Raw genomic sequence first — 23,597 nt, 5'->3', positions numbered from 1 at the left:
GGCACGGGGGAAAGATGGGTGTGGACAGTAGCAAGGCAGTGGCCGAATGCTTCTTTGAAAAGACGAGTCGCGGATAGAAGACGCGTGTAATCCTATTTTTTTTTCTTTTTATTTCATACGCGAATGTTTTTGCTATGCGTGTTAACTCTATAGTATGCGTGGGATCAAACCGTCATTATTAGAACCCCTCAATGTTTAAAGTGACTTCATTTTAGCATGGTGTCCACTTTAAGAAAGGAAGGAAAAGAAAAAAATAACAGTTAAATTCTACAAAGACATACAGGATTCCAATACAGACTGCACCTCATTTTGCGGCAAAAGCTACGGGCAAAAATACCTAGGCTTGGGCAGAATGTCAGACCCTGAAGCATATATATAGTGAACTTTGCAACTGGTTTAAAAAAGCTTTGTCCTGCCCTACATGGTAGGTTCAATCTAGGATCCTGTTTGTTAGTATGATGACTCACTGAACTTGTTTTATGATAAATATAAAATATGTCCTACCAGTAAAGTTACCTTCTGCGACATACAGAAGCTGATTCATTACGGATTCTGACTGACATTCAACGATGTATTTGCATTATTAGTGGAGGCTTTGCCATCATGAAGTTTTTAGGGCATATTTTCACTGTGTTGCGAAGCTTGAGCTAAGTGTGCACCGTTAATATGTACTTTTATATAACATGAACGAGCACGCAACTGCATGCTGCTCTTATATCTCCCTTTGCAGAATGTGGCCAATAGTTGATTACAAGTGAGACCAAAAATTCATAACGAAATTGTCACATCATGTTCTTATCATTTGTGCCTAAAACTACTTAAAAACATGGGTCAGCTTGAACAGTACACGCTAATTGTTCGTGAACGTTGAAAACTGACAACAAAAAGCACATAGAAAAAATAGCACAAAAAGTCTATTGGGTAGAACACAATGAAAATTCTGTGGGCCCTGTAAAGATTGCACTCAGCTGGGATTGAATGTCTATCGAAATTCAATAAATTCAAAAGGCGGTCAATAGTCCAACAATAGAGTTTCAAAACTCATTTTTGTAAGGGAAGTGTTAAAGAAGTTCAGCTAAGTGGAACTTCAACTTATATAAGTGGAAATGCCGCTAATAGCCGAAACTCATATGTGTAACCAGACTGAGAATGTGCAGACGCCGCTCCCTTTCAACTTCATCAAAACAGGCCACCGCGATCTTGCTCGAACCCAGACATTCAAGTCATCGGACGAGTCCTAACTACTTAACCCCTGCGAGAGGTCAGTTTCATTGTTCGTTTCCAGTTTAGAGTATGATCTCTACTCTTAGCGCTACGAAGGTAACGTGGTGCCACAAATTTGACCTTGACCGAAAAGACACCGTAGTGGAGAGCACCGGAAATTTCGACCAACTGCGCTCAAGGTCATACACTTGCGCATTTAACCTTGAGCCGAGAGACGCCATCGTGGAGTGATTTAGAAATTTCGGCCACCTGGCGTTCTTTAACGTGCACTGACAACGTGCGGGGAAGAGTGGGGTTTGTTGCACATTTAGCCATGGATGCGGTGCGTGTCGCTCAAGTGTGAGTAAACGCTTCGGCGGAGGCATCAGGCTGGTGTGTATCCATGCTTACAGGGCTTACGCTCGGACAACTAGGTTTAACCGAGACAAACCCCCGCAATTTTTGTCGCGCCAATTTTCTCAGTTATCTCTGGCTTTTGTATGCCTTGCAGGTTGTTTTCGCTGCGACTCCGTCTTACTCTAATGGCGAATTCGAGTGGGAGAGCAGACGCACTCGAGAGCACATCGAAAGTGCTCTCAGACAAGCGGGCGCCCTCCAGTGGGAGAGAAGGAGTAGAATCACAGGCTTCCTATGGTAGAGGAGGAGGGCTTTTCCTCCGCTGAGAGCACCCGAGAGCACTCCCGGCTGCTCTCATCTAAAGCGAGAGTAGAGGAAGTCACATGGCATAAAGCGTCATATCCGCGGCATCTTCTTTTTTTCTCTCTCTCGAGTCGGCGACGCTCAAAATGGCGGCTCCAAAACGTCGGCGCTCGGCGAGCAGAAAGCATTGCTCAGGTGCTGTGTACATGCTTGAGAGTCGCTGCTGGCGTCGAAAGGGCCAAAGGAGGCAGATCGCCGGGCTGTGAGAACAAAGGCATACAAAACAAGCGGTTCTACACGGAGCGTTGGCCTCTCCTCGGGTTGCAACTGCCGCTACTGCGGGCAGGCGGAGAATGCTGGGGAGGGAAGTGCGGTCACATGGTCGTGGTGCGCTGCTCTCGAAACGCAGAGAGCGTTCCCGTGGGAGGAGAGTTACACCTTCGCTCGGCGTGCTCCTGTACTGCTCGGCGCCTCTGTTTTCGTCCCCCCAACCGAATGCGTCATAACTCATGATTGAAATGGAGTACAAAAGGTTCTTTTTTTTTTTTTTCACACTGCAGGGCTACGGTTTTGCAACTGGAGGCGAAAAACCTGCTGGCCGCATTGGATAAAAAGAAGTCCCAGGAGTCAGCAGAAGACACAGCACGCGCCCAGCGCCTTCTAGGAGACATCGAGAGGCTCCGCGGTGTGCAGCAGGTGAAGACACCGGCCCCCGAAGCTCCTGTGAAAAAGAAAGTTACGTTGATGGAGGCGCCCAAACAACCCAGGAGGTCAACGGAGCAAGCACGTTCGGCAGACAACGTGGGCATCGGCATCCACGAGTAAGCGGCCCTAAACGCCTTTAAACTGCAAGTGCGGGAAATGTTGTACTCAGGAACAATGTATTTTCTAACAGTACTCTATGATTAAAGAGATTAAACCAAGCCTAAGTACCTGCTATTAAAGGAGTTCACGCCACTTGTCAAGAAGTCTCCGTGGGGTGGAAGCTATCGAGAAAAATCTGGTCGCTGAATTCAGCATCATATACGTTTCAAAGGGGCCTAGTTTCAAAACAGCAGTAAATCTTGGCTTCAGCTATCTCGCTGCTTACTCCCCACATTCTGAGGGCAAAATATTTATTTGTGCTCAATGTAAAGTGCAGTCTCGTGGAGCCATTAAATGGAGACATCTAATAAGACATTAAATGTTCCGAACATAATGTAATATAATTGGCGTAAAGGAAAGGAAAGGCACAGTATCTGTCACACTTTTCTGCGTACACCTGAACCGCGTCATAAGGGAAAGGAAGAAGGTGGTAGTGAAATCGAAACGAAAAAATTCTGAGAGGACTGCTTAATCTACAGTGGAGTTGTTGTGGCTGTAGGAAGAAGGAAACGAAAATGCACGGGCCCGCCACTGGCCCCGCAGCTGAGCCACCTCCGCCGCCCCGCGCGGATAGAAGAGAAAATAGAGAAGAAAAAAAAAGAAGAGAGAGAGAGAAAGGCGCGAGCCGCAACATGAGCCGTCGTCCACCACCGAAGCAGTGGTGGGTTCAATGACGACCCACAACAGATAAAAGTTCGGTGGCAGGCTAACCCCCGCCGCAAGCGGCGGTGACCTACCTGTCCCAGCCCCATCACGGCTAGGATCAGCCACCTCCCCCTACATTCACCACCTCCCCCTACATTGAAGAAATGCGAAAGCCTGAACGCTGCTCCTGCGAACGGTACATCATGGAACCCTTGTTGAACACAAGCAATATTGAGTAAAGGTATATATCGTACTTCGCCAGAAAAATTTTGCAAAACAGTGACTATCACGATACCCCCGCGCAACGAACGATTATCTGGACTTCGGATCACACTGGCCTCGAGGGAAACGAAACGGCCGATGCCGCCGCACGCGCGCTCACTTTCCGCGCACCAAACCACCGATCCGGACTCCGAACCCAATACCGCCTACACTTTCCAAGAAATCATTCAGTTCCATCAGTCCAGGTAATCAATCTATCCTAAGCCCTGCAAGGGCCTTTACACCAAAATTTTGCTGTGCCCGGCAGTATTAAAATAGAGCAAAGTAGCAAAGTAGTAATAAAGCAAAGTATTAAAATAGTTTGACCCCACTAGCACGGGAAATGTCCGCACTGCGAAGAAAAGTCCTCGGACATTTTCCATTTGATATGGGTATGTAAAAAAAAAAAAGACAATCTACCCCCCCCCCCCCCCCCCCCCCCATCCAACTCTTTCCGGGAGGACTGGGAGGCGGTCCTGCTCGGCTGCTCTGACCTGACGGTGCAACGAATATTGGTCGAGTGGGCCCGGGCCGCCGCCGGAGCCAACGGGCTCCCGTAAGGGGGGCCGCCTAGTCATTTTAAGGGGCCGGCGGCCCCTGGAGGACCCCTGCCGTAGTCTCCCTGTATGTAAATTAAATGTTTTTCATCATTATCATTGAACACAACCAGAACTCCGTTCAAAGCATCAAAGTTCACCGGCGTTTCATAATTGGTTTACAGGAAAGCAAAGACGCAGTATCGGTCACTCGCGGAATCCCGCTACTATCATCCTCACGGTAGACAAGGAGAATTCTGATAAACGTTTCAGGATCCCGGGCGTGGGGCAGTTGGCTGAAGCGCTCTGCTGGGGATCCCAGGGTTGGAGGTTCGATTCCCGATCCAGACAGGATTTTAGTTTTTTTTTGATGAAGCAATCAGGATGACTGACAAGTGGAATCCGGCGGTATTTTGCGGAATCTCGCCAAGAAGCGGGACACTTGTCGTGGACGCACGGACGGACACGCAGGCGAGTCATAAAGGCTTTCACCTTAAAATCTTCCTTTGTGGAGGGCTGCTGAATAACTTCTACCATCTGCGGCTCTTTAACATGCACTAAAATCGCACAGCACACGGACGCTTCTCCTTTTTCACGCCCCTCGAAACGAAGCCGCCGGAGGTCGGGTTCGAACCTTGGTACTCCGTGAAGTAGTCTGGTGTCCTAACCGCTTCGCAACCACGGTGGGGCTTTCCGAAGGGCGAAATTCGCAATCCTTACCCTCTAGGAATTTATATATCTCCAAGACTGCGGAATGTATTATTGCCAGCAATGCAATGGATACTCACTGTCAGCAACCGATGTTCAAAAACATGCTTAAATTTTCCCGCCTGAATAGAACGTACTGTCTGTTTATGCAAATACAGTCAGCTTTACTACGGCCGCAGCACAGCGTGTCTTGAAAACTCGCCGCAACTGAGTCAATTGATCGCATTAAATGGCATTAATTCTGCAAGGAAATTTGACCATTAAAAGGAAGTGCAAGAAATGAGGCTCCCTTTAGGTATTTCTCCATATGAAAGCGCGCTCCGGGTTGATTTTAGCAGAAAAATAATTGTGGGACGATTACGTAATCTCCGCATTTAAAAGAATAACACGTCAGAGTTGATAGCTTCCGTCTAGGGCTCCCCTCGCGAATCCTCGTTAGCGTCAACTCATTCTGATACTGTTTTATTACTAACCGTTCACTCTTTCTCTATTATCTCACACATCTTATCAGCATGAAAGTCCCAAGCTGCCACATTATGTCAAAGACAACATAACTTATAGATAACTTTCACTAAACAATGTACTAACGAGCCTGCATGGCCTAGAAGCAGTGTGTCCCACCCGCAATGAAAAAGTATCGGTGAGTTAGTTTCCTATCTGAAACCAGCTACCCGCGTTGGCAGTTCCTACAATGTCATATAGTTTTATGACGCTATGCATCACGCCGACCAATTTGTGTCCGATCTCGTCACGTGATAACTACCACCTGCCGGAGCCTTGGTCATTTATTTTTGCTCAAAGCTCTGATATCGCCCGGGTTTCTGGAAAACGCCATCGCTTTAAAAACGTAATTTGAACGGGATGGGCCGCCAGGATATGCGCGCACTTGTCGGGCTGCAGGGCAGAGCGATGACTCCATCGCGCCACTTGCGGGCTTCGCCCACCATACTTATAGATACATGCGCTACTCCAGCGGCAGTGCAGCATGCAAGAAACAGGGGGTGGCCTATACGTAACTTCGAAACCTCGCTTACGTTCGCCTTGGTATTCTCCGTTCTGGAGCCAAGCTCACCGGCAGAGCCTTCTGGTTGCTGGTCGTCTTCCATACTCCTTTAATTTTCCTTACATAGTCCTACTGTGCGTGAAACGTTGTTTATCAACCGCTAGCTCTCGCTAACACACAGCGCCTGGGACTTCTGTATTTTTTTTCTTTTTTACAGTGAATCAATCAAAGATGAGGAGAGCCGCGCCCTGCTCCGGCGTGCCAGCACCTTCGCGCCGAACACCGGGTCGGCCGTGGAGATGCCAGATGCGGACATCGCGGCAATCGTCGCCCAGAAGCTTGAAGAAAAGTCCCACAGCACCTCCTCACCTGCATCGCATCGGTCGGTGAAAAAGCCTTAGGCTTGTAATTATATAACTTCAGGGCAATTTTAACATTTTGGCTATAGACAAACTATCGACTGTCTATAACTAAAAGGAAATATTCCAGATATGAACTTTTGTATATAGATAGTTTATGGATTTTCTATAGATAAAAAGTCATTCCGGGTACTTTAAACTTCTGTCAATAGATAAGCTATATATTGTCTATAGACAAAACTCGATGTCTAAAGGATGACTATAGTGTCTATAAAAAGTCGAGGAAGTCTTAGGCAGTCGCTTTTTAGTAAAAATTACCAGTTTATACGAATTTAAACCCCATAGTTTTCAGTTTCAATATCCATTACTACCTTATAGTTACCGTTTCAGCCATTACTATAACTACCTGCATCGCCTCGAGTGTGGCGCATAATAACCCGAGTCGCCGATGTTCCATCAGTTTCAACTGCGACTGTTATTACGATCAAGTAAACCTGCTAAATCCTCGAAGCTAACTGGTTCGGTTAATGAAGGACTTCTCATGCGAAAGGGAAACAAGTAGTGCAAAAACTTAGTCCTATTGGTAAAAATCCATAATGGATGCTAAAGCGCAAAAGGTAGAGCACCCTGAGGGTGGACCACACACGACAAGTGCTTACTATTAACAAAGGAGCTTTATTTCAACGCCATTGTTTTTAACGTTGAAATAAAACACGTATTTGCTGCTAGTATAAACATTTATCGTGCATGTGTGCTCTTCGTCTTGCGCTTTAGCATCCACTTTTCACTCTCTAAGGCATTCTGCGTATCTTTGCAGCATATAGTTATTCATTCCTATAATGAGGTATACACATTGTCACAGTGCATCTCTTTTTTTTTTACAGGAGCCCTACGTTATCCGCTGAATCAATAGGCCGCCGGGCTAAGGCCACGGTTCTAGCAGCGATTGGTAGGCATACTCCGGTGCCATCGAAGCCAGTCAGCCCGGCGTTATCCAGGAGACCGAGCCCGAGGCCGTCAAAAAAGACTGCGCAGTCAACGCCAAAGAAAGTGAGCCCCGCTCCGTCGAAGAACAGCCCAACCACCTCTAAGCACCCCAGTACGGATTCGTCAAAGTATGTCCCGGCGATGTCCCCAGTAGGCAGCCCATGGACGTCTAAGCGAAACAGCCCCGTCACGTCCAGGCAGCTGAGCCCCGTGCCTTCGCTACTGAACATCGAGCCTGTGAAAGAGCAAAGGAATAACGCGCACATCCATTGGGAACATGGAGAAGCTCATTCCTCTAGGCAGCCTAGGATAACACCGTCCATGGTGCGAGAGAAAGACGAGCTGAACAACGTCATCAAGGAACTTCTGAAATCAGCGGAGGCAAACGTGTAAGCTTCACACGATATCCGTCATCCTTGCAGTTGTTACGCCAAGTGGACTTCTATGGGGGGCTCAGAGGGTGAGGCGGACATAATTCGACCCATAAAGTTGCTGTTTATCACCCTCTGAACATAGATGGTGACTCATCCAATGTCATTCCCAATTGAAAAAAGAAAGCTGTATAACCATGTTAAAATACGACAAAATGTTCTGTATTTCAGTCGTAACGCCCGAATTTTCTCTCGCTCTGTACTACCTCATTTCTAGTTCTGTTTTTTGTTTGTTGGTTAGTTAGTTTGTTTGTTTATTGCGACTGTAGGAAGTAGGGAAGAAAAATGCGCAGGCCTGCTACTGGCTCTCGCTACCTCCGCTGCCTCGTGCAGACAGAGAAAAAGATAGAGATGAAAGAAAAAAAAGAGCGAGAGAGAAAGACGCGCGTCGCAATATCCGTCGTCCTCCACCGAAGCGGTGGCGAGTGCAATGACGGCCTACATCCCGTACAACCCCCGGTGGCAGGCGAACCCCCGCCGATTCCCAGCTCCGTAGGACCAGGAGCATGCCACCCAACCCCCTCTCTAGTTCTGTAGCTTTTTCCTGTCCTTTTTGTAGGCTGTAGCTCTGAAGTACTTTTCTGTGTAAACTACACAAACTTTGTGATGTTACTATAGAAATTTCTTACAAATTTTGTTGTTACAAATTATGAATTGTGCAAGCGCAATGTTTCTTTCTCGAGATCCCTACATTGTTAGGACAATGGCTTTCAGTCAGAGGCTTAGTTCAGGGGCTTACATCAATGTATTTGTCCTAGCTTCTGCTACTCACATGAAAGAAAAAAAAAACGGAAACTGCGTAGCATCCTTCTTTTCCCATCCTTGAGCACTGGATTTAGAGCAGCGTGATGGAGCCGCTAGGCTCCCCAAATCCCGTCCCAAGTTCGAGGAATGGAGACTGAAACGGCACCGAGGAGATGATCATGAGCGTTTCCAGAGACAAGTTTCCTTTTGCTAGTATCGATTCTGGCTTACACTACTCCACTCTTTTTCGTCTCCGCTTTCTTTCAAGGTTCGCATTTAAAAGTCGAAGTATTTTTTTTTTCTGCTTTACCATATTCACCGCGATCCTCATTATTCGTGGATTTCTATTGTTGTGCCCGAGGTTACGGATTTGGCAATGACCGCTGCGGTCGCATCTGAGAAGAAACAATACGCAGATGCCGCCACTGGGATTGGACCGCCACCTTAGGTACCGAACCCGAATAACTGAGTGGCCAAGTCATACACCTGAAAAAAAAAAAAGATAAAAAGATTATTAAATAAATAACGAAGCCTTTTGTATGCAAAATTTATCTAACTCGGAGCTATATTAAACCTGATTCCAGGGAAGAGGAATATCGTGCGCCCCCATATGCAAGCTATGCCGAAAACCAGATTGCTACCGTGTTTGCCTCCGATACAAGGTGAGAACATGGAGCATTTGCTTTTGAACTCTTTGGGGCCTGGGAACTATTGGTGTGCACACAGAAAGCTTGGCGGCTGCATCTATTGTTTATTGCAATTTTTTTTTCCACAGCGTGCAAATTTAGGCTTACTTTGGAAACCGCTCACTCCTTTAGAAATCCTGACAGACGCTTCCAGTGCGGAATCGCTCCGACAAGCCCATGACGGATTGGTCAAACCAAATGAGCTCTGGCTCAGTTTGGCACCGATGTTCCCAGTGGCACTTCCGGGATGTCCTACGAGCATCTAAGTCATGTAACTCACTACTAGCCGTTTCCCGCTGTTTTAGAGAGATTATCGGAAATTTGGTCGTAGGGTAAACTACAAATGCGCGCTGTTACGTTTCTCCACCGACGAGTGGGACAGCTGACGCGGCCACCGCATAGCAACAGGCAGAACCGCGAGTGGATCGGCCATTTCGGCGCCGTTCATCGGCCGCGCAACGCTTCCTCCCGCCGACAAGTCTCAGCGTGTTCCTGCCACGCGCCAAATGTGTGTGCGTGCGTGTGTGTGCAAAAGCTGGCCAAGCCTGGAGATCGAGGGAAAGTGCGTCGCCCTCTCCTGTCTGCAGGAGGTGGAGGAGATGAGGTCGGAACACCTGCGATTGAGTCATTCGTCGTGAACCAACATGTTTGGCTCTCCCTTTCCTGTGAGTGTTTACCCTTTCCCTGTGAACGGGAAAACCTATAAAAAGCAGCGGCCGACTCCGCTGAGAGCCTGAGATAGAGACTACTTTGACGCGCCGTTGGCACGACGCTAGACACCAGCTGTGTGAGAGTGTCTGTAATCTCTCCGGGTCAGCTTCACTGCCCGTTTCTTCCTGATGTTACAGTAAAGGTTGTTTCGTTAAAAGACGCCTCGTCTTTGCTGGCACCTTTGATGCCGTCCGCCGTCCACGGAGTCGCCAGGCCAACGCTACCGAGGGGCAGCGCGCCGACCGTAACAGCGCCCATAGAGGTTTTCATGCATTTATTACTGGCTTATCTGATAGGGGGACGTGCGCTTAAGTTTGGGCTTTAAGTGTAGAAGCGACGACGTCATTGGCTCCCATCTAAGGCTCCCCTTTCAGATCCTAGCTTGCGTACGCGCTTTTTGTTGCTTCCTCAATCCCTAGTTCCTTAAATTGTGCCTCTATTTTGGCGCGGGTACTCATTAGTACACAGTCGTAGGCTACCTAATTATGTGAAAGTTCACTCGACATAGATACAAAATTGGTCTAGCCAAACCGCATGAACTTGCCTCCGGGGTCTACGAGCTGGTTAGTGCGACTCAAGATCCAAGCGTCCAAAGTTATAGTTTACCATCCCATCCCCCCATCTGAAATGAGCTGCCCAATGGACAGCTCCTATCAGTTCGGACATGTCACGTGTTTTCATCACGTCACTCAACACGACGACATATCAGCACCCTACCATGTCACCTGCCAAGTACCCCCTGTCAGCGGGTGGCTCGTGATTTTTCTCTCACGACACCCGTGCCGAGAATGCCGGCCACTCTGGCACCAGACTTTCTGCAGAGCGTATCATTTCACGCAGTCGCTTTAAAATATTTGATCTTAGAATCCAGTCTGGTTCCCGGGACGAAGACGAAGAAACAAGACAGGACGACCTTTGACGGCAGATAGCACTTTTTTTATAGTAACCACTCGTTTACTAGGACGGCTTATGGGGTTAGGCGATCACGATGTAACAGAAGACCCTACAGTCTATCTGTTCTGTTTTCTTGTACCTCAATCTTCCAGCGTTGCTACGTCGGATCATTTGAATCGGGCAACGAGATCACTGTGCCTGTTGAACGGGAACCCACGATATTTGTCACGCGAAAATATATTCAAATGCCAAGCGCGAAGGCTCTAGGGGGATTTGAAAGCATATGGCTTTTGCCGCCTCTCACATGTTGTGACTGTTTTCAGAAACCGAAGACAGATGCCTTCATTTCAAGATTTCAATGCTCGCTTTCATCCTCCTCACGTTTGCAAAATCGACTTTTTTTTTTTTTCTTTAGCTCAAGAGGCACTGAAAAATCCCATCTGACTTTACGATTCGAATTCCGCCCTAAGATTGGAAGGTCGGTGTGTTCTTCACATTCATTTTATGGCTGTCACGTTGTTGCTTCGCTCAATTTGTTATCATACCGAATGACACTTTTTTTTTATCATAATTTTTCATGTCACTTCGCGAAACATTGCGACTCAAGAAAAAAAAATTCTGTCGCTCGTCATATTTTTACAAAGGAGCATTTCTTTTCCCACTGTTGCAGGTCAGTCGATAGCGACCATTTCTACACCACACTTCGGCGGAGAGCCCGGAAAAACCCGTAAGCAACCTCAGCAATGATACTGCACACTACAACAAAAACCAGCACTAACTATCCCGACACCTTTTTTTTAACCAAAATGGCTTTGCGGCACGGATTACGCATGCAAACTACGTTTGAAAAGTTGAACCGAAAAACGGCGAAGCAGAGTGTATGCGTGCCCGCTTAGCTGTTCTCTTGCTTTTCATATAATAATAATAATAGTAATAATAATAATAACAATAATAATAATAATAATAATAATAATAATAATAATAATAATAATAATAATAATAATAATAATAATAATAATAATAATAATAATAATAATAATAATAATAATAATAATAATAATAACCAGAACTTACAATCCTTTGCCGTTTTCTGGGCGTAGCAGAATGTTCAGTAACTGGCTATTGATTCCGAAAGAAAACATTATCTAGTACATTATGCGGCTTATTTAATCGCTTAAACCATTGTTTGTACACAATAATATGATGAAAATCACAAAAAAAAATAATAAAAACATGAATAAATAAACATACATTACTGAACTCTTTTGAACCACAAAAAATAAACCTCGCAGGAGAGGTACTCGTTATCACATCTTTCAATCATGCCGCGCATTTTAGTGACGTCATGCTTTGTTGTAGAATTTTGTTCATTGTTGGGCATAACACAAATTCTCAGCTAATTTGTAAGTTGACTGGCTAAAAACTAGTGTTCAATGCTGAACAGTTAAATCACATAATAGTGAGAAGAGTGTTCTATTATTCTACTGCGCTTAAAAAGGGGAAGCGACGTTCATGAAATGCTATTCTCAGCGACACCTATTATTATTATTATATCCGATATCATCATGCCGCACAAGGAATTACTGTGTGGAGCGGTAGATATACGTGGAAAGAAATTGGTAAGAAAAGGGGGACACCGCATACACACACGCCGAAAACAAAAGATATACGCATGACTGCGACAACTGACAAGAAAATACATGGCTTGAAAATACGAAACAATAAAGTAATTAAGAACGTCAACGCAACAAAACAGAAATAACTTCACAAAAACCATCCAAAAGGTTGTAACATGTAAACACAAAAGTATGAAATAGATAACAGTAGAAACATTGAAAACGGCCACTGTGTGTGATTGCAGACGGCTATAAATATAAGAAGGTAAGGAATCGAAATAATACGCATGTTCAAAAAGAATTGAACCAACAGTGGCTACGGTATACTGTAATGCAATGATAACAATTTTGTTATTTTGTTTCATTTTTGTTTGTTTTCAACTCATAAATGTCATTTACAGCTACAATATTTGGTGGTAGGTAGTTCCACTTCGCCGATGTTCTTGAAGTGAAATAGTTTAGTCAGGCTGTTGTTAAGCCATGAGGAAAGCCAATTATGAGTAATCAGGCGGAAACTTGGGCGAGTTGGAAAGCATTTGAAATCATCTTTTCTAGCGCTTCTAACACATAAGAACAGGACGGACGCTAGCGTACGTCTTGTTCTTATGTGTTCCTCCTTTATCTATTGTCCCTTGTGTGTTAAAGAAGCGCTAGAAAAGATGATATGAGTAATCGGTGCGGTATGAAACTTATTTTGGTGTTGTGATCAATGCATCTTTAAGAGCGGATTGATGCTGTAAATCATTAAAAAAGACAAATGCGTGATACATGCTAAGTATGTTTGTAATAGGGGTACATTACACTGGTCAAGCGTTATTAGTGATATACAAATAAGGTTATTAGAGCATGTCACAATTTTGCAGACACTGAAATGAATCGCATGACTTTTCATGTGGCACATGCAAATATCATAAACAGATCATGTGACATTGCTATACGCTGATGCTTTTTTATTGAAATTACTTCTCCAAGCCCACTGTGAGAAAAAGGTCGGCCCCATTTTAGAGAGGTGTAGCATAGCGCGATCCGCGATCTGTATACCATACCCGGAAATTCCGCGAAATTTTGATAAATTTTTTGAACACAATTTTTATGTATTGCATAAATTCAAATAATAATTAATGAAACCGCCAATCCTCCCTCGGTCGGCTTTTAGTTACCATTAACATTCATTTATTAGCCACATTGAGTTTTCGATAGTGGTCTCAATTACTCGTTCTGAGGGCAGGACAAACTTTAACAAAGATTTTGGCACACATCGTAAGCTTTGACCATTCTAATCAGTATATGTGCATAACAGTATCTTGCAATATCCCACAGTGGCCTCACAATTAAAAGGTGTCCCACAAAGCTGCACATGTGCGTGATTCGTACGCGCATGAAACCAACTGCGCACGCACGTAACAGTGTGCGCCCCTCGTGGTCATCTGAGCATGCACAGCTTCCTCCCAGCGGAAGCGGGTTGCAGCGGATAACGGATACCCCTATTCTAAACCTCTCTATTTGCCCCCCTTTGTGCCAAACCTAGTTGCCTCAAGAATTGCTTGTGAGTGGACTAGTTGGAACTTCGTTATTTTCGTTTTAGTTGTGGTGCTTAGGTCGACAGAGGCACAGTTAACGGAGGCAAACAAGAAAGTATAGCGCGTTACCATTCTTGTTAGTCTTTGTTAATTTGTCGATGTCAAGCTAAGTATGCAGCTATCTTGAAGGGTGATTGAAAATTTGGCATTTCCGAATGAGCCAAGCTGCTAACCAAAGCATTTGTTTGTTGTTGTTTCAGCGCCAAGTTCTGCGTGCGTGTTTGCTGCTCACTCGCACTACTCGGCCTGGCAGTGCTTGTCGTCGCTGTGACCCTGGTCTACGGAAGTAAGTTTACGGCTATACTTCCTTTAGTAATCTACGTCATAATCGAGCGAAAGGATTGCAGTTGAAGAATATTTTGTCTGTGTTACGGTGAAGTAAAATCATGGTCGGAAAAATTAGTTGTAGTTTAGCTCTGGTTAACCCTTTGCGAAAGCAACGGCGGAAGCTTCTTTTGCATGCTACACTATTCCGCTATCCGCCCTATCGGTGTAAGGTGCTACATTATTGTGGACACTTAAGCTCATCCTTTAAGGGTATGACGCGAGAGCGTAAGCTACCAGCCCACCTATAAGGTCACGCTTCAACCAATCCGTGTGGACGTGCCTGCGTGTCGTAGGGGTAACGAGAATGCAAACGGTTCTGGCAGGCTGATTCTGATATCACCCTCCCATATGAAAGGAGCTACCCCAGTTGGCAGCTTCTGCCCGTGGCACATGGGTAACGTGAATTCAAATGTCATGGCAGGCTGATTTATTTATGAGGAGACCGTAGCTACGCCTCTTCGCGGTGTAGCTGCCTCCTCTTCACGGCGTATGCTGCGGCCACCCGAGGTCTCGCTTTGGCTATCGTGGTATTGCTTTCGCAGTAAGAAACAACTGGGCCAATGAACATCAACCCTACTAAAAAGTTGTATGATGCATAACATATACAGGCTTTATCATGCACTGATATCCCAATATCATACAACTCAATCATATCATATACGCGGAATATGCGTGATATTTGTAGGACATATGGTGATAAATTCTATATGAGGTTATCACATCATAAAACGTATTAGATTAAACCTTTAGGCCCAAGAACAGAGATGGAGGCGCGGGTGAGCTACTAGACTTAATGGCCGCAGAGCAAAAGACAACACACGTGTATACAGAACCTACACATACGCAGCGAAATGTTTTTGTTGCGATCTTTCGTGTGTACCGTCTTGTCCACTATGTCGGCCATCATTCCCTTGTAGGGTATGATCACTTTATAGTCTGCACAGCAATTTTCTGCGTCAAAAACACGCCTGAAGACTGAAATCGTACTCACTGATACCAGACGAAGTGCAGGCGTTCAATGTTAGCACATTGTTCTAAGCGCCTTTTTATATATATTCTCATAATGCTTTGACCACACACCGTGTAGTTCGACACCTGGTGTATCATTTCCCTTCGCGCGCTCTGCAGAAGACCTCTCTGTGACAACCTTGCTCACTTGCTTTGCGGCGGGGACTGTATGCGTGCACCATCGGAGGCGCAACGGCTCGAATATACAGGGTCTTGAATATTTCGGGGCTGGGATTTAAAAAATTTCTATGCAAAATCTACTGCCCCATTCGAGCTGAAATAACGTTCACAAAGTAGCAAAATATCGTCTACGTTATCTGATAAGTGATTCAACATCGGTACTTGCCTAGATTTTCCGAAATCGAGAAAAAACTGCTCTAGGCGGCGTACACAATTTTCGCAGAAGAGAGTCGAAAAGCTATTTTGACATGATGCGTCATCTGTCGGGCAGCAAGGCAAGCGCGCCAACGGCCGGGTTGGAGCTTGTCTCACTGATCGACAGATGACGTATCATGTCAAAATAGCTTTTCGACTCTCTTCTGCGAAAATTGTGCACGCCGCCGAGAGCAGTTTTTCCTCGATTTCGGAAAATCTAGGCAAGTACCAATGTTGAATCACTTATCAGATAACGTAGACGATATTTTGCTACTTTGTGAACGTTATTTCATCTCGAATGGGGTAGTAGATTTTGCATAGCATTTTTTTTTTTAAATCCCAGCCCCCAAATATTCAAGACCCTGTAGAGGATGCGGTTTTCTGTCGCTGCTTTCATTTGCCGTTAATTTAATTTCCAGGAGTGGAACGCGGGATGGTAAAATTAATCAATGGCTTTTATTATGTAAAACATACCCTTAGCCGGCAAGCTCCGGTGAGGTCCTCGCCGTTTTATTTCCTTCGTTCCCACTGGCCTCCACTTCTAACGCGATAGCGTTAAACACCCCTTTCACCGGAGATCTTGCACCGGCTTGGCCTTGTGAGCGAAAAATCACGAGCATGTCGCTGGTAGGTGGCAGCTGAACTGGTCGAGCGCTGACTGGACATAGCGCTGCTTGAAATTACGTTTGGCACCAACTCGAGCCTCTCCTTTCGTATATGGGAGGATGATGTCAGAATTAGCCTGCTAGGACTCTTGTATTCACGTTACCCCCAGGCCACGCAGGCACGTTCACATGGCTTGGTTAGAACGGGGCATTATATGTGGGCTGGCAGCCTTGAAGGCGGAGCTCAAGTGTCTCCATAATTTTTTAAAGGGTCCATCTATCGCCACTTCGGTTCCCTTGGTTTGATATTTTGCTGTAAAATATCATTTTGACCACCTAAGAATCTTTAACGTGCGCGGACATCGCACAGCACACGGATGCCTCTCCGTTAATAATAATAATTGATTCACAGGAAAGTAAAGGCGCGAGATCTGTCACACTTGTTCCATGGACACCTGAATCGCGCCGTAAGGAAGGAGACGAAGGTGGGAGTGAAAGCGGATTGAGAAAAAGGGGTGCCGTAGTTGAGGGCTCCGGAGTAATTTCGACCACCTGGGGACCTTTAACGTGTACTGACACCGCACAGCATACGGTTGACACTTCGTTTCGCCTCCATCGAAACGCAGCCGCCGGCGGCCGGATTCGAACCCGGGTACTTCGGCGCAGTAGTCGGGCGTCCTACCACTGCACCACCGCGGGGCGGCCTCTCCGTTTAAGTTAGGTTTTAGTGAAATGAAGGCGCGATATACATTTGCGGAAACACCCCGAAATCGGGCACACTCACACTTAATTAGGTCAAGGTCACTTGAAGGGCAAATTTAGTGTCACACGAAGGCCTGCTATACCTAGCTTAATGAAGCTTTCGCTTCCATTGTAAATTGGTTTATAAGAAAGGGAAGGCGCAGTATTGTCAAGGTCAATGGAGATTGAGGGACTGGTAATGCCGATGGCTCGAAAAGCTGGCGTAGTGAAGCTTTCGCTTAAAAAATGTCTGCAGCTTAATTCCAGCTTGGTCTACGAAAATGTGTTTTACGAGCGTTACGGATGCATTGGGACTGAAATAAATAGACCATGCCACAATTAATTGAAAGAAAATAAAGCTACGATGACACATAGTGCTTAGCTGGAAGAATGGCATCGTATCCACGTTAAAATGCCACAAACGAACGCCGTCACAACCATATAGCTTTCCATTCCACAGTTCTTGCACCCAAAGCTGCATTGCCTTCGGTCTTTTGTCAGCGGGAATGAAATGGAACTATATCTCCTGGCTTTTCCACCTCACTGACGTAAAAGAGGCAAGCAATAGTGTTGTCGGGCTTTTGTCTTCCCAACTATCTCGGGAGAACATCCGACAATGCTTGTACAGACAACATAATTGCATGCTTCTTACAAGGCCTTTGCAAGAGAGGGCCTAGAATAGCAATAATCCTAGGAAAAGCTCCTGAACAATGTCCCAATAAGCTCCCGAAACACCCCAAACATGTCCAATGGCGGTATTGTTTGAGACGTCCTGAGGAAGTCACTTGTTTCGTTTAGGATGCTTTAGGGATTTTTGTGGGACTTCTTCATACTTTCCTAGGACATACCAATCTCCCATAATCGTATCCACGGGATGTCCCAGGGGCGCCTTTATGTTGTATGGGTCGTCGCACCAAAGATCGAGGACGTGCTCAATATGCAGGTCACCGATGTGTCAAAAGTGCCGTTTTCTCTCCCTCGTCATCTTGGTCACTGCCCGTGATTCCTTAGGAAGTAACCCCTGTAGCACAACTCGTTGCCATGGTGACCGCTGCCGGCGCTGGCATGGCGCACTCCTAACAACGGTGACGCCATGGAGAGTCAGCAGACTGTACCGGCGGCGCGTTATCTGGGCGCGTTGGGAGAAGATGTGCGCTGGTGCAAAAATTACCATCGTCTCGGTGGCCTAGTGTAGTGCAACGTTACGCCACGCGGGTATTAGTGGGGAGCAATGCCTAAGCATTCCCCCAATGCGGGTGGCCGCAATGATCTCAAACGATTTTTTTTAATGCCAAATCATTTCTTACCTCATGCTTCGTAGACCCGAAATTGTCATTCGCACTAATCAATCATCCAGAGATCGATAATAAAGAAATCAATCACTGATAAATAATCATGATAATTATGATTTAATTAGTCATAACCCTGGTTAGCATTAGTCATGGTCATACTTATGGTTAGTATGTCTAAGTCATACGAGTTCATGTAGATGGCGCCACTGCATGCCCAGGCATGTCTGAACACGCCAGGCGTTACCATAGTAACAGTGCTGGCGCCCGCCACAGCAGGCCCAGGAGAGAAATGATTTCACATTGCCACACGTAAAAGTGCCCCCCCCCCCTCCCCCGGAATCGTTCTTAGTTTTCTATGTCCTCTCCCACTCTTCAATGCAGATCGTGCGTTCGCCAAGCGTTATTCTGGTGTGGCACTCAATGTGCAAGCGCCAGCTCAGAACAGCAGTGGTACACTGGGCGGCGACCAGCGTTTGCACAACCGTCATCAGAGTGAAGTTGGCCACGGTTCGCACGCCGGGTCCCTGCAAGAACTGACTAGCACTGGCAAGTCTATCGTGTTTTTTTTTTTTGGTCATTGGTCTTCGAACACGCAAACAGAATGTGGAGTTAAGTCATGAAACTTCCAGCCTACAAAAATCGAGTGATAGCCACGAAGTAGCGACGGCACTGTGCAGCTATTAAACGATGAACCAATAACAAGATGAGCTCCCGAAACGTGTCTCGGCTAGTATAATAGGTGTCAGCCGAGCCGAGGGGTGACATTTTACTGCGCCCCTTGCGTAATCCTATAGCATTTCCTGTATCCTGCACTAAGCATTCAAACTTTTGCTATTAGAATCACAGACTTGTATATTATTCACGGAAGTATAAAACTGCAATACATCAGACGGGTCGACCCTGTCATCGCCCTTTTAAGGGGGACACAAGGGGTAGTGAAACAGAGGAAAGAAGGGCAGGCAAAACCATGGCGCAGTTACAACGACCCTGGTTAGAATTATTCTGCAGGCAGCAAAGCTTTCTTCTGATCCGTGCACAGTGAATTAATTATAGAAACGCTGGTACCCTGAGCATCTCTACAGTGACCCAACTCTCGTTCTCACCTTTTAAGATCCTTTCCATGTGAGAGCTCCAAATTTCTGTAAAAACTTTCTGGCTTAGTGATTTTTGACGAAGACTGTACGTACATACGGAGGACATAAAAGCCGGGGAACGCGTTTAAATATCCTTAACAGATGATAAAATAGCACTGCCGCAATGTTATTATTATTGCCCATCTATTATATTATTGCCCCTCTTTCTAAGCAGTGATCTTTATTAGCAGGGTTGATTACCAGACTCAAGTATTATATATACTTTTTAGTGTTAATTAATAGTCCTCATTTGAAAGATGTTCAGCTATAATGTATAATGTATGTTTGACGTTCCCTTGCATGAGGAGGACGGTTAAGGCTTCTAATATTTCGCACTGGACGAATGTTCTTCAGGGAGTACCTTTTCCGCTAGAGTGTTCTCCTTTCTTAGAAGCACACCGCTACCGTGGTTCAATCATATCACTACATGTGACGTCATCACCGTTCTGACAAATCAGATAATTTTATTCTGACCCTCGGTGTCTTCGGTTAGCGTGTAATCTAACGTTATATGTTTATATACGCGTGTTTGAAGTAAGGCAAACAGCCTTGGATTGTCAATAATACATTGCTCACAATAGCTCAAAAGAGTGAAAGTGAAAAAGTTACAGACAAAAAGGCCAAAGAAAATGTATACAAAATGATGCGAAAATCTTCGTTCTGTGTATGTTGTCCTGTAGCGAAAGTTGGATAGGTTGGTAGGCCCAGGCTCCTTCAGTTACTCTCGTCCAGCATTCTTGCTGTCATGGTCAAGCTTTTGCAACTCGACGCATGTCCGCACACTGCAAATGTCGTTGTGGGCAAGCGAAAGCCTGACCTACGGTTTCCTACACGCAGTCAAAAACTTGCAATAGCCGACAGAGGCCAAATAATTTACGAAAGACAAGATGGGGTCAAACATGACAGGTTTATTATTTCAGTGTAATACAGCCCACAGTCTAAAAGCCTACGCCCTGAAATGCGAAATGATCGGTCGTAGCTCGTGTATTAAAGCGTACACCGGTATAGAGCCTCGCATCACGGGCACAAAACAAAAAAAAAAGTTACAAAGGTACTTAAGACTACTTACGTATTCTGAAGGTCAAAACATTGACTCTACCCTCTAACCAGCCATTTTACCTTAATCCTAAATTGAAAAAAAAAAAAAAAACAAACAAACAAACAAAGAAATTTGAAGTACAATTGTAATTGTATTTGAAATCAGATTATTTTGACTTTAAGAACCCTGCAGGAGTGCTGTGGTTTCGTCCTCATATTTTAAACAGTGCATCAATGTGCCCCCCCCCCCCCTTCTCTTGTCCCGCTTGCCCTAGCCTCCACTATGACCCCAGCTTACTATCGAGGAGTCAATGCACGCGCCCAACAATCGGAGCCACCTGCCAAACCCAAAATCCTGGCAGTACATGCATGAATTTCTCTATAACGAAAAAGTGATATCTGCGATGCGCCGCATTGCTGTGTGCTTCATTTAATTCAGAAGCTGCTATATTAGAATTGTAGCCTTTTGTCCTGTCCATTATTTGATTTTGTACGCTTCCGAGCTTCGGCTTTTATGAGCATTTCACAATGCCACTGGGCCTTCTAACTCTGGTTCTTTTTCTTTCTTTGTTTTTCGCAGATATTCATACGACGAACGTGACTGCAGAAGCACCATACTACAACGACGAAATACTCGACATATGGTAAAAAAGCATATCCCGAAAAAAAAAAAAAAACAATGGCGCGCATTATAAACCACACTGAGCTGTGACCTTCATCTCTATACTTTTTACGTGGTGTGGCCTCGAGATGGTATTCGCTGAACATTGATACATACACATTATTACAACGCTAGCAGCAGGCGTTTTTGCACAATTTATAGTCAAAATTGTGTCTCATCGACCAAATCATTGATTATAACAGCAGCAATTTCGGAAGCACAAGACAAATGCCGCGTTTCGACGGAGGCAAAATGCGAAAAAAGCACACGTGCTACGAGACGTCAACGCCCATTTAAAAAAACCTAGGTTGACCAAAACGGTTATTGATCTTGTTTCTGCTCTCAGCCAGAGTGAGGGCTGCAGCGTCTCTACCAAGGATTGAACGCAGACCGACGCAGCCTACAAGCAACGATGACATTTCTGCCTGTGCGCATGATATACCACATACTCAGGTGACGTAAGGATGTGCTCCCCATTAGGCAATTGCACGAGAGACGAGGATAACGCTAATGATATACGCGTATGCCTCACCGGAGCAGACGGCAGGCGTGAAACTAACTGCACAGCATAGAACCATGAATGAAATTTATAACGTTGCGGCACACTTAGCCCCACTTTGGCCCCACTAAACGAGCCGCAGCACCGTTTACTTGTTTCCTGCCTACACGCTGCAGTCTCTCCGATCGCAAAACACACACACACACACACACACACACACACACACACACACACACACACACACACACACACACACACACACACACACACACACACACACACACACACACACACACACACACACATATATATATATATATATATATATATATATATATATATATGTGTGTGTGTGTGTGTGTGTGTGTGTGTGTGTTTACATATATATATATAGCACCACGCAGAAGCATGATTCCTCGGAAGCAGCTCGGCAAACATCGCAGGGGACGCTTTCCCAGCAGAAGCGCTACGGCGCAGCGATCACGTCAGAGGCGTCCGGCATCAGACGCTGCACCTAGCAATCGCGCTGTGAGCGGAAAGAGGAGCCGCGTCGCCTAAACACCACTGTTCGAGTGACGTACGCTAGATGTTGGAAGGGGAGAGAGCGAGAAAACTTTTTAAACGCAAGGGTATTGGGGCATCCTCGCACCGGTACCCGCGCGGCCCGAAGAGGAGAAGCGGGTGAGCGAAGATAGTGATCTAAAGAAAGGAAAGACGCTTGATTCTACAACCCGTGAGGGTGCACGGCGAAACGTCAGGGGCGAGTGGCGCGCCACGTGTTGGGGCAGCGCCGCACATTGCGAGGAGGGGTTCTTCTCTGTTTGCCGCAAGATGGCTCTGCATGTGCGCAGAGCGCAGAAGAAATGTAGCGGAAACCTACTTCCCTACTCGTGTAACTGCGACTTCTGTAAGTAGCATGCTCATAATTACCGATATACACCGCAGTATAACGTTCTACGGCACGTTTCTAAGGCAACACCGCATTCACTAGAAGCGCTTTTGTACCGCTTTCAAGCATCGAACTCGTGGCTGAGTGGTAGCGTCTCCGTCTCACTCCGGAGACCCTGGTTCGATTCCCACCCAGCCCGTCGTGGAAGTTGCTTTTTATTTATGAAGTGCATGCCGAGATTTATCGCTCACGGCCAACGCCGCCGACACCGGCTTTTCTGCGACACGAGCTCCTTAACGCTACCGCGTTAATATAAAGCTCGAGCACTCAGACAAGCGGAGTGGGAGGCAGAGCTGGCGCACACGGGTCTGATTGTTGTAAACTGATTGATTTATAGGAAGGGAAAGGAGCGGTAACTGTCTCACCGCTCCTTTCTGTGGACACGTGCGCCGTAAGGGAAAAATTGATTTAAAATGAAGGAAGGTAGGGGCGAAAGCAGAGAGAAAGAGGAGCGGCAGCTGTGGAGGGCTACGGAGTAATTTCGACCACATGGGGATCTTTAACGTGCGCTGACATCGCATAGCACTCGAACGTCTCTTCGTTTCGCCTCCATCGAAACGCAGCCGCCGAGGTCGGGCTCGCTCGAACTCGGGTACTCCGGCACAGTAGTCGGGCGTCTTACCACTGCACCACCCCGGCGGGGCAACACGGGTCTCTCTGAGCAGCGCAGCCTGCTCACCAGGGCCCGGGAGACAGCCCAGGCCAATGGTATCCTGGACTGAGGAAACCACCCACGCTATTCCGTTCAACAATTAAAGTTTACACTCTCTCTCTCCGATTGAAGCGGGAGAATTTTTAAAACTGGGGTTCGATAAAGTTGCAGAACACTATAAACCGTGCGACCACTTTCCTAGTAGGCGGAAGCAGCTTTTACCGGACAAACATTTGCGCTTTTAATTGGTTCACAGGAAAAAGAAGGCGCAGTACGTCAAACTTGTTCTGTGGACACCCGACCCGCGCAAAAAGGGGAGAGAGGATGTGGGAGTGAAAGAGGAGCCTTAGTGGAGGCCTACAGAGTATTCTATTACCTGGGGAACTTTAATGAGCGCTGCCCCGTCGGGGTGGCGCAGTGGTAAGACGC

General features: G+C 46.1%; 1 protein-coding gene across 1 annotated transcript; it reads left to right on the top strand.

Moving 5' to 3' along the window:
- Window positions 1-6,179: 6,179 nt before the first annotated feature.
- LOC146172854 (uncharacterized) lies at window positions 6,180-21,055 on the top strand. Its single transcript, XM_084584413.1, has 7 exons — window positions 6,180-6,262; window positions 7,124-7,615; window positions 8,986-9,063; window positions 11,363-11,419; window positions 14,089-14,174; window positions 18,618-18,782; window positions 20,988-21,055. The coding sequence occupies exons 1-7, from the start codon at window positions 6,180-6,182 to the stop codon at window positions 21,053-21,055; spliced, it is 1,029 nt and encodes a 342-aa protein (XP_084440539.1).
- The last annotated feature ends 2,542 nt before the right edge of the window (window positions 21,056-23,597 follow it).

This window comes from Amblyomma maculatum, chromosome 11, assembly GCF_055883805.1.
Source record: "Amblyomma maculatum isolate TAMU_Amacu chromosome 11, ASM5588380v1, whole genome shotgun sequence".
NCBI lineage: Eukaryota > Metazoa > Arthropoda > Arachnida > Ixodida > Ixodidae > Amblyomma > Amblyomma maculatum.
This window is presented reverse-complemented; position numbering and strand designations above follow the sequence as displayed.

Coding starts and splice junctions, on each gene's coding strand:
- LOC146172854 (XM_084584413.1), top strand. CDS start 6,180: ATGCCAGATGCGGACATCGCGGCAATCGTCGCCCAGAAGCTTGAAGAA. Junction 9,064..11,362: donor GTGTTTGCCTCCGATACAAG/GTGAGAACATGG, acceptor CCACTGTTGCAG/GTCAGTCGATAGCGACCATT. Junction 18,783..20,987: donor GCAAGAACTGACTAGCACTG/GCAAGTCTATCG, acceptor TGTTTTTCGCAG/ATATTCATACGACGAACGTG.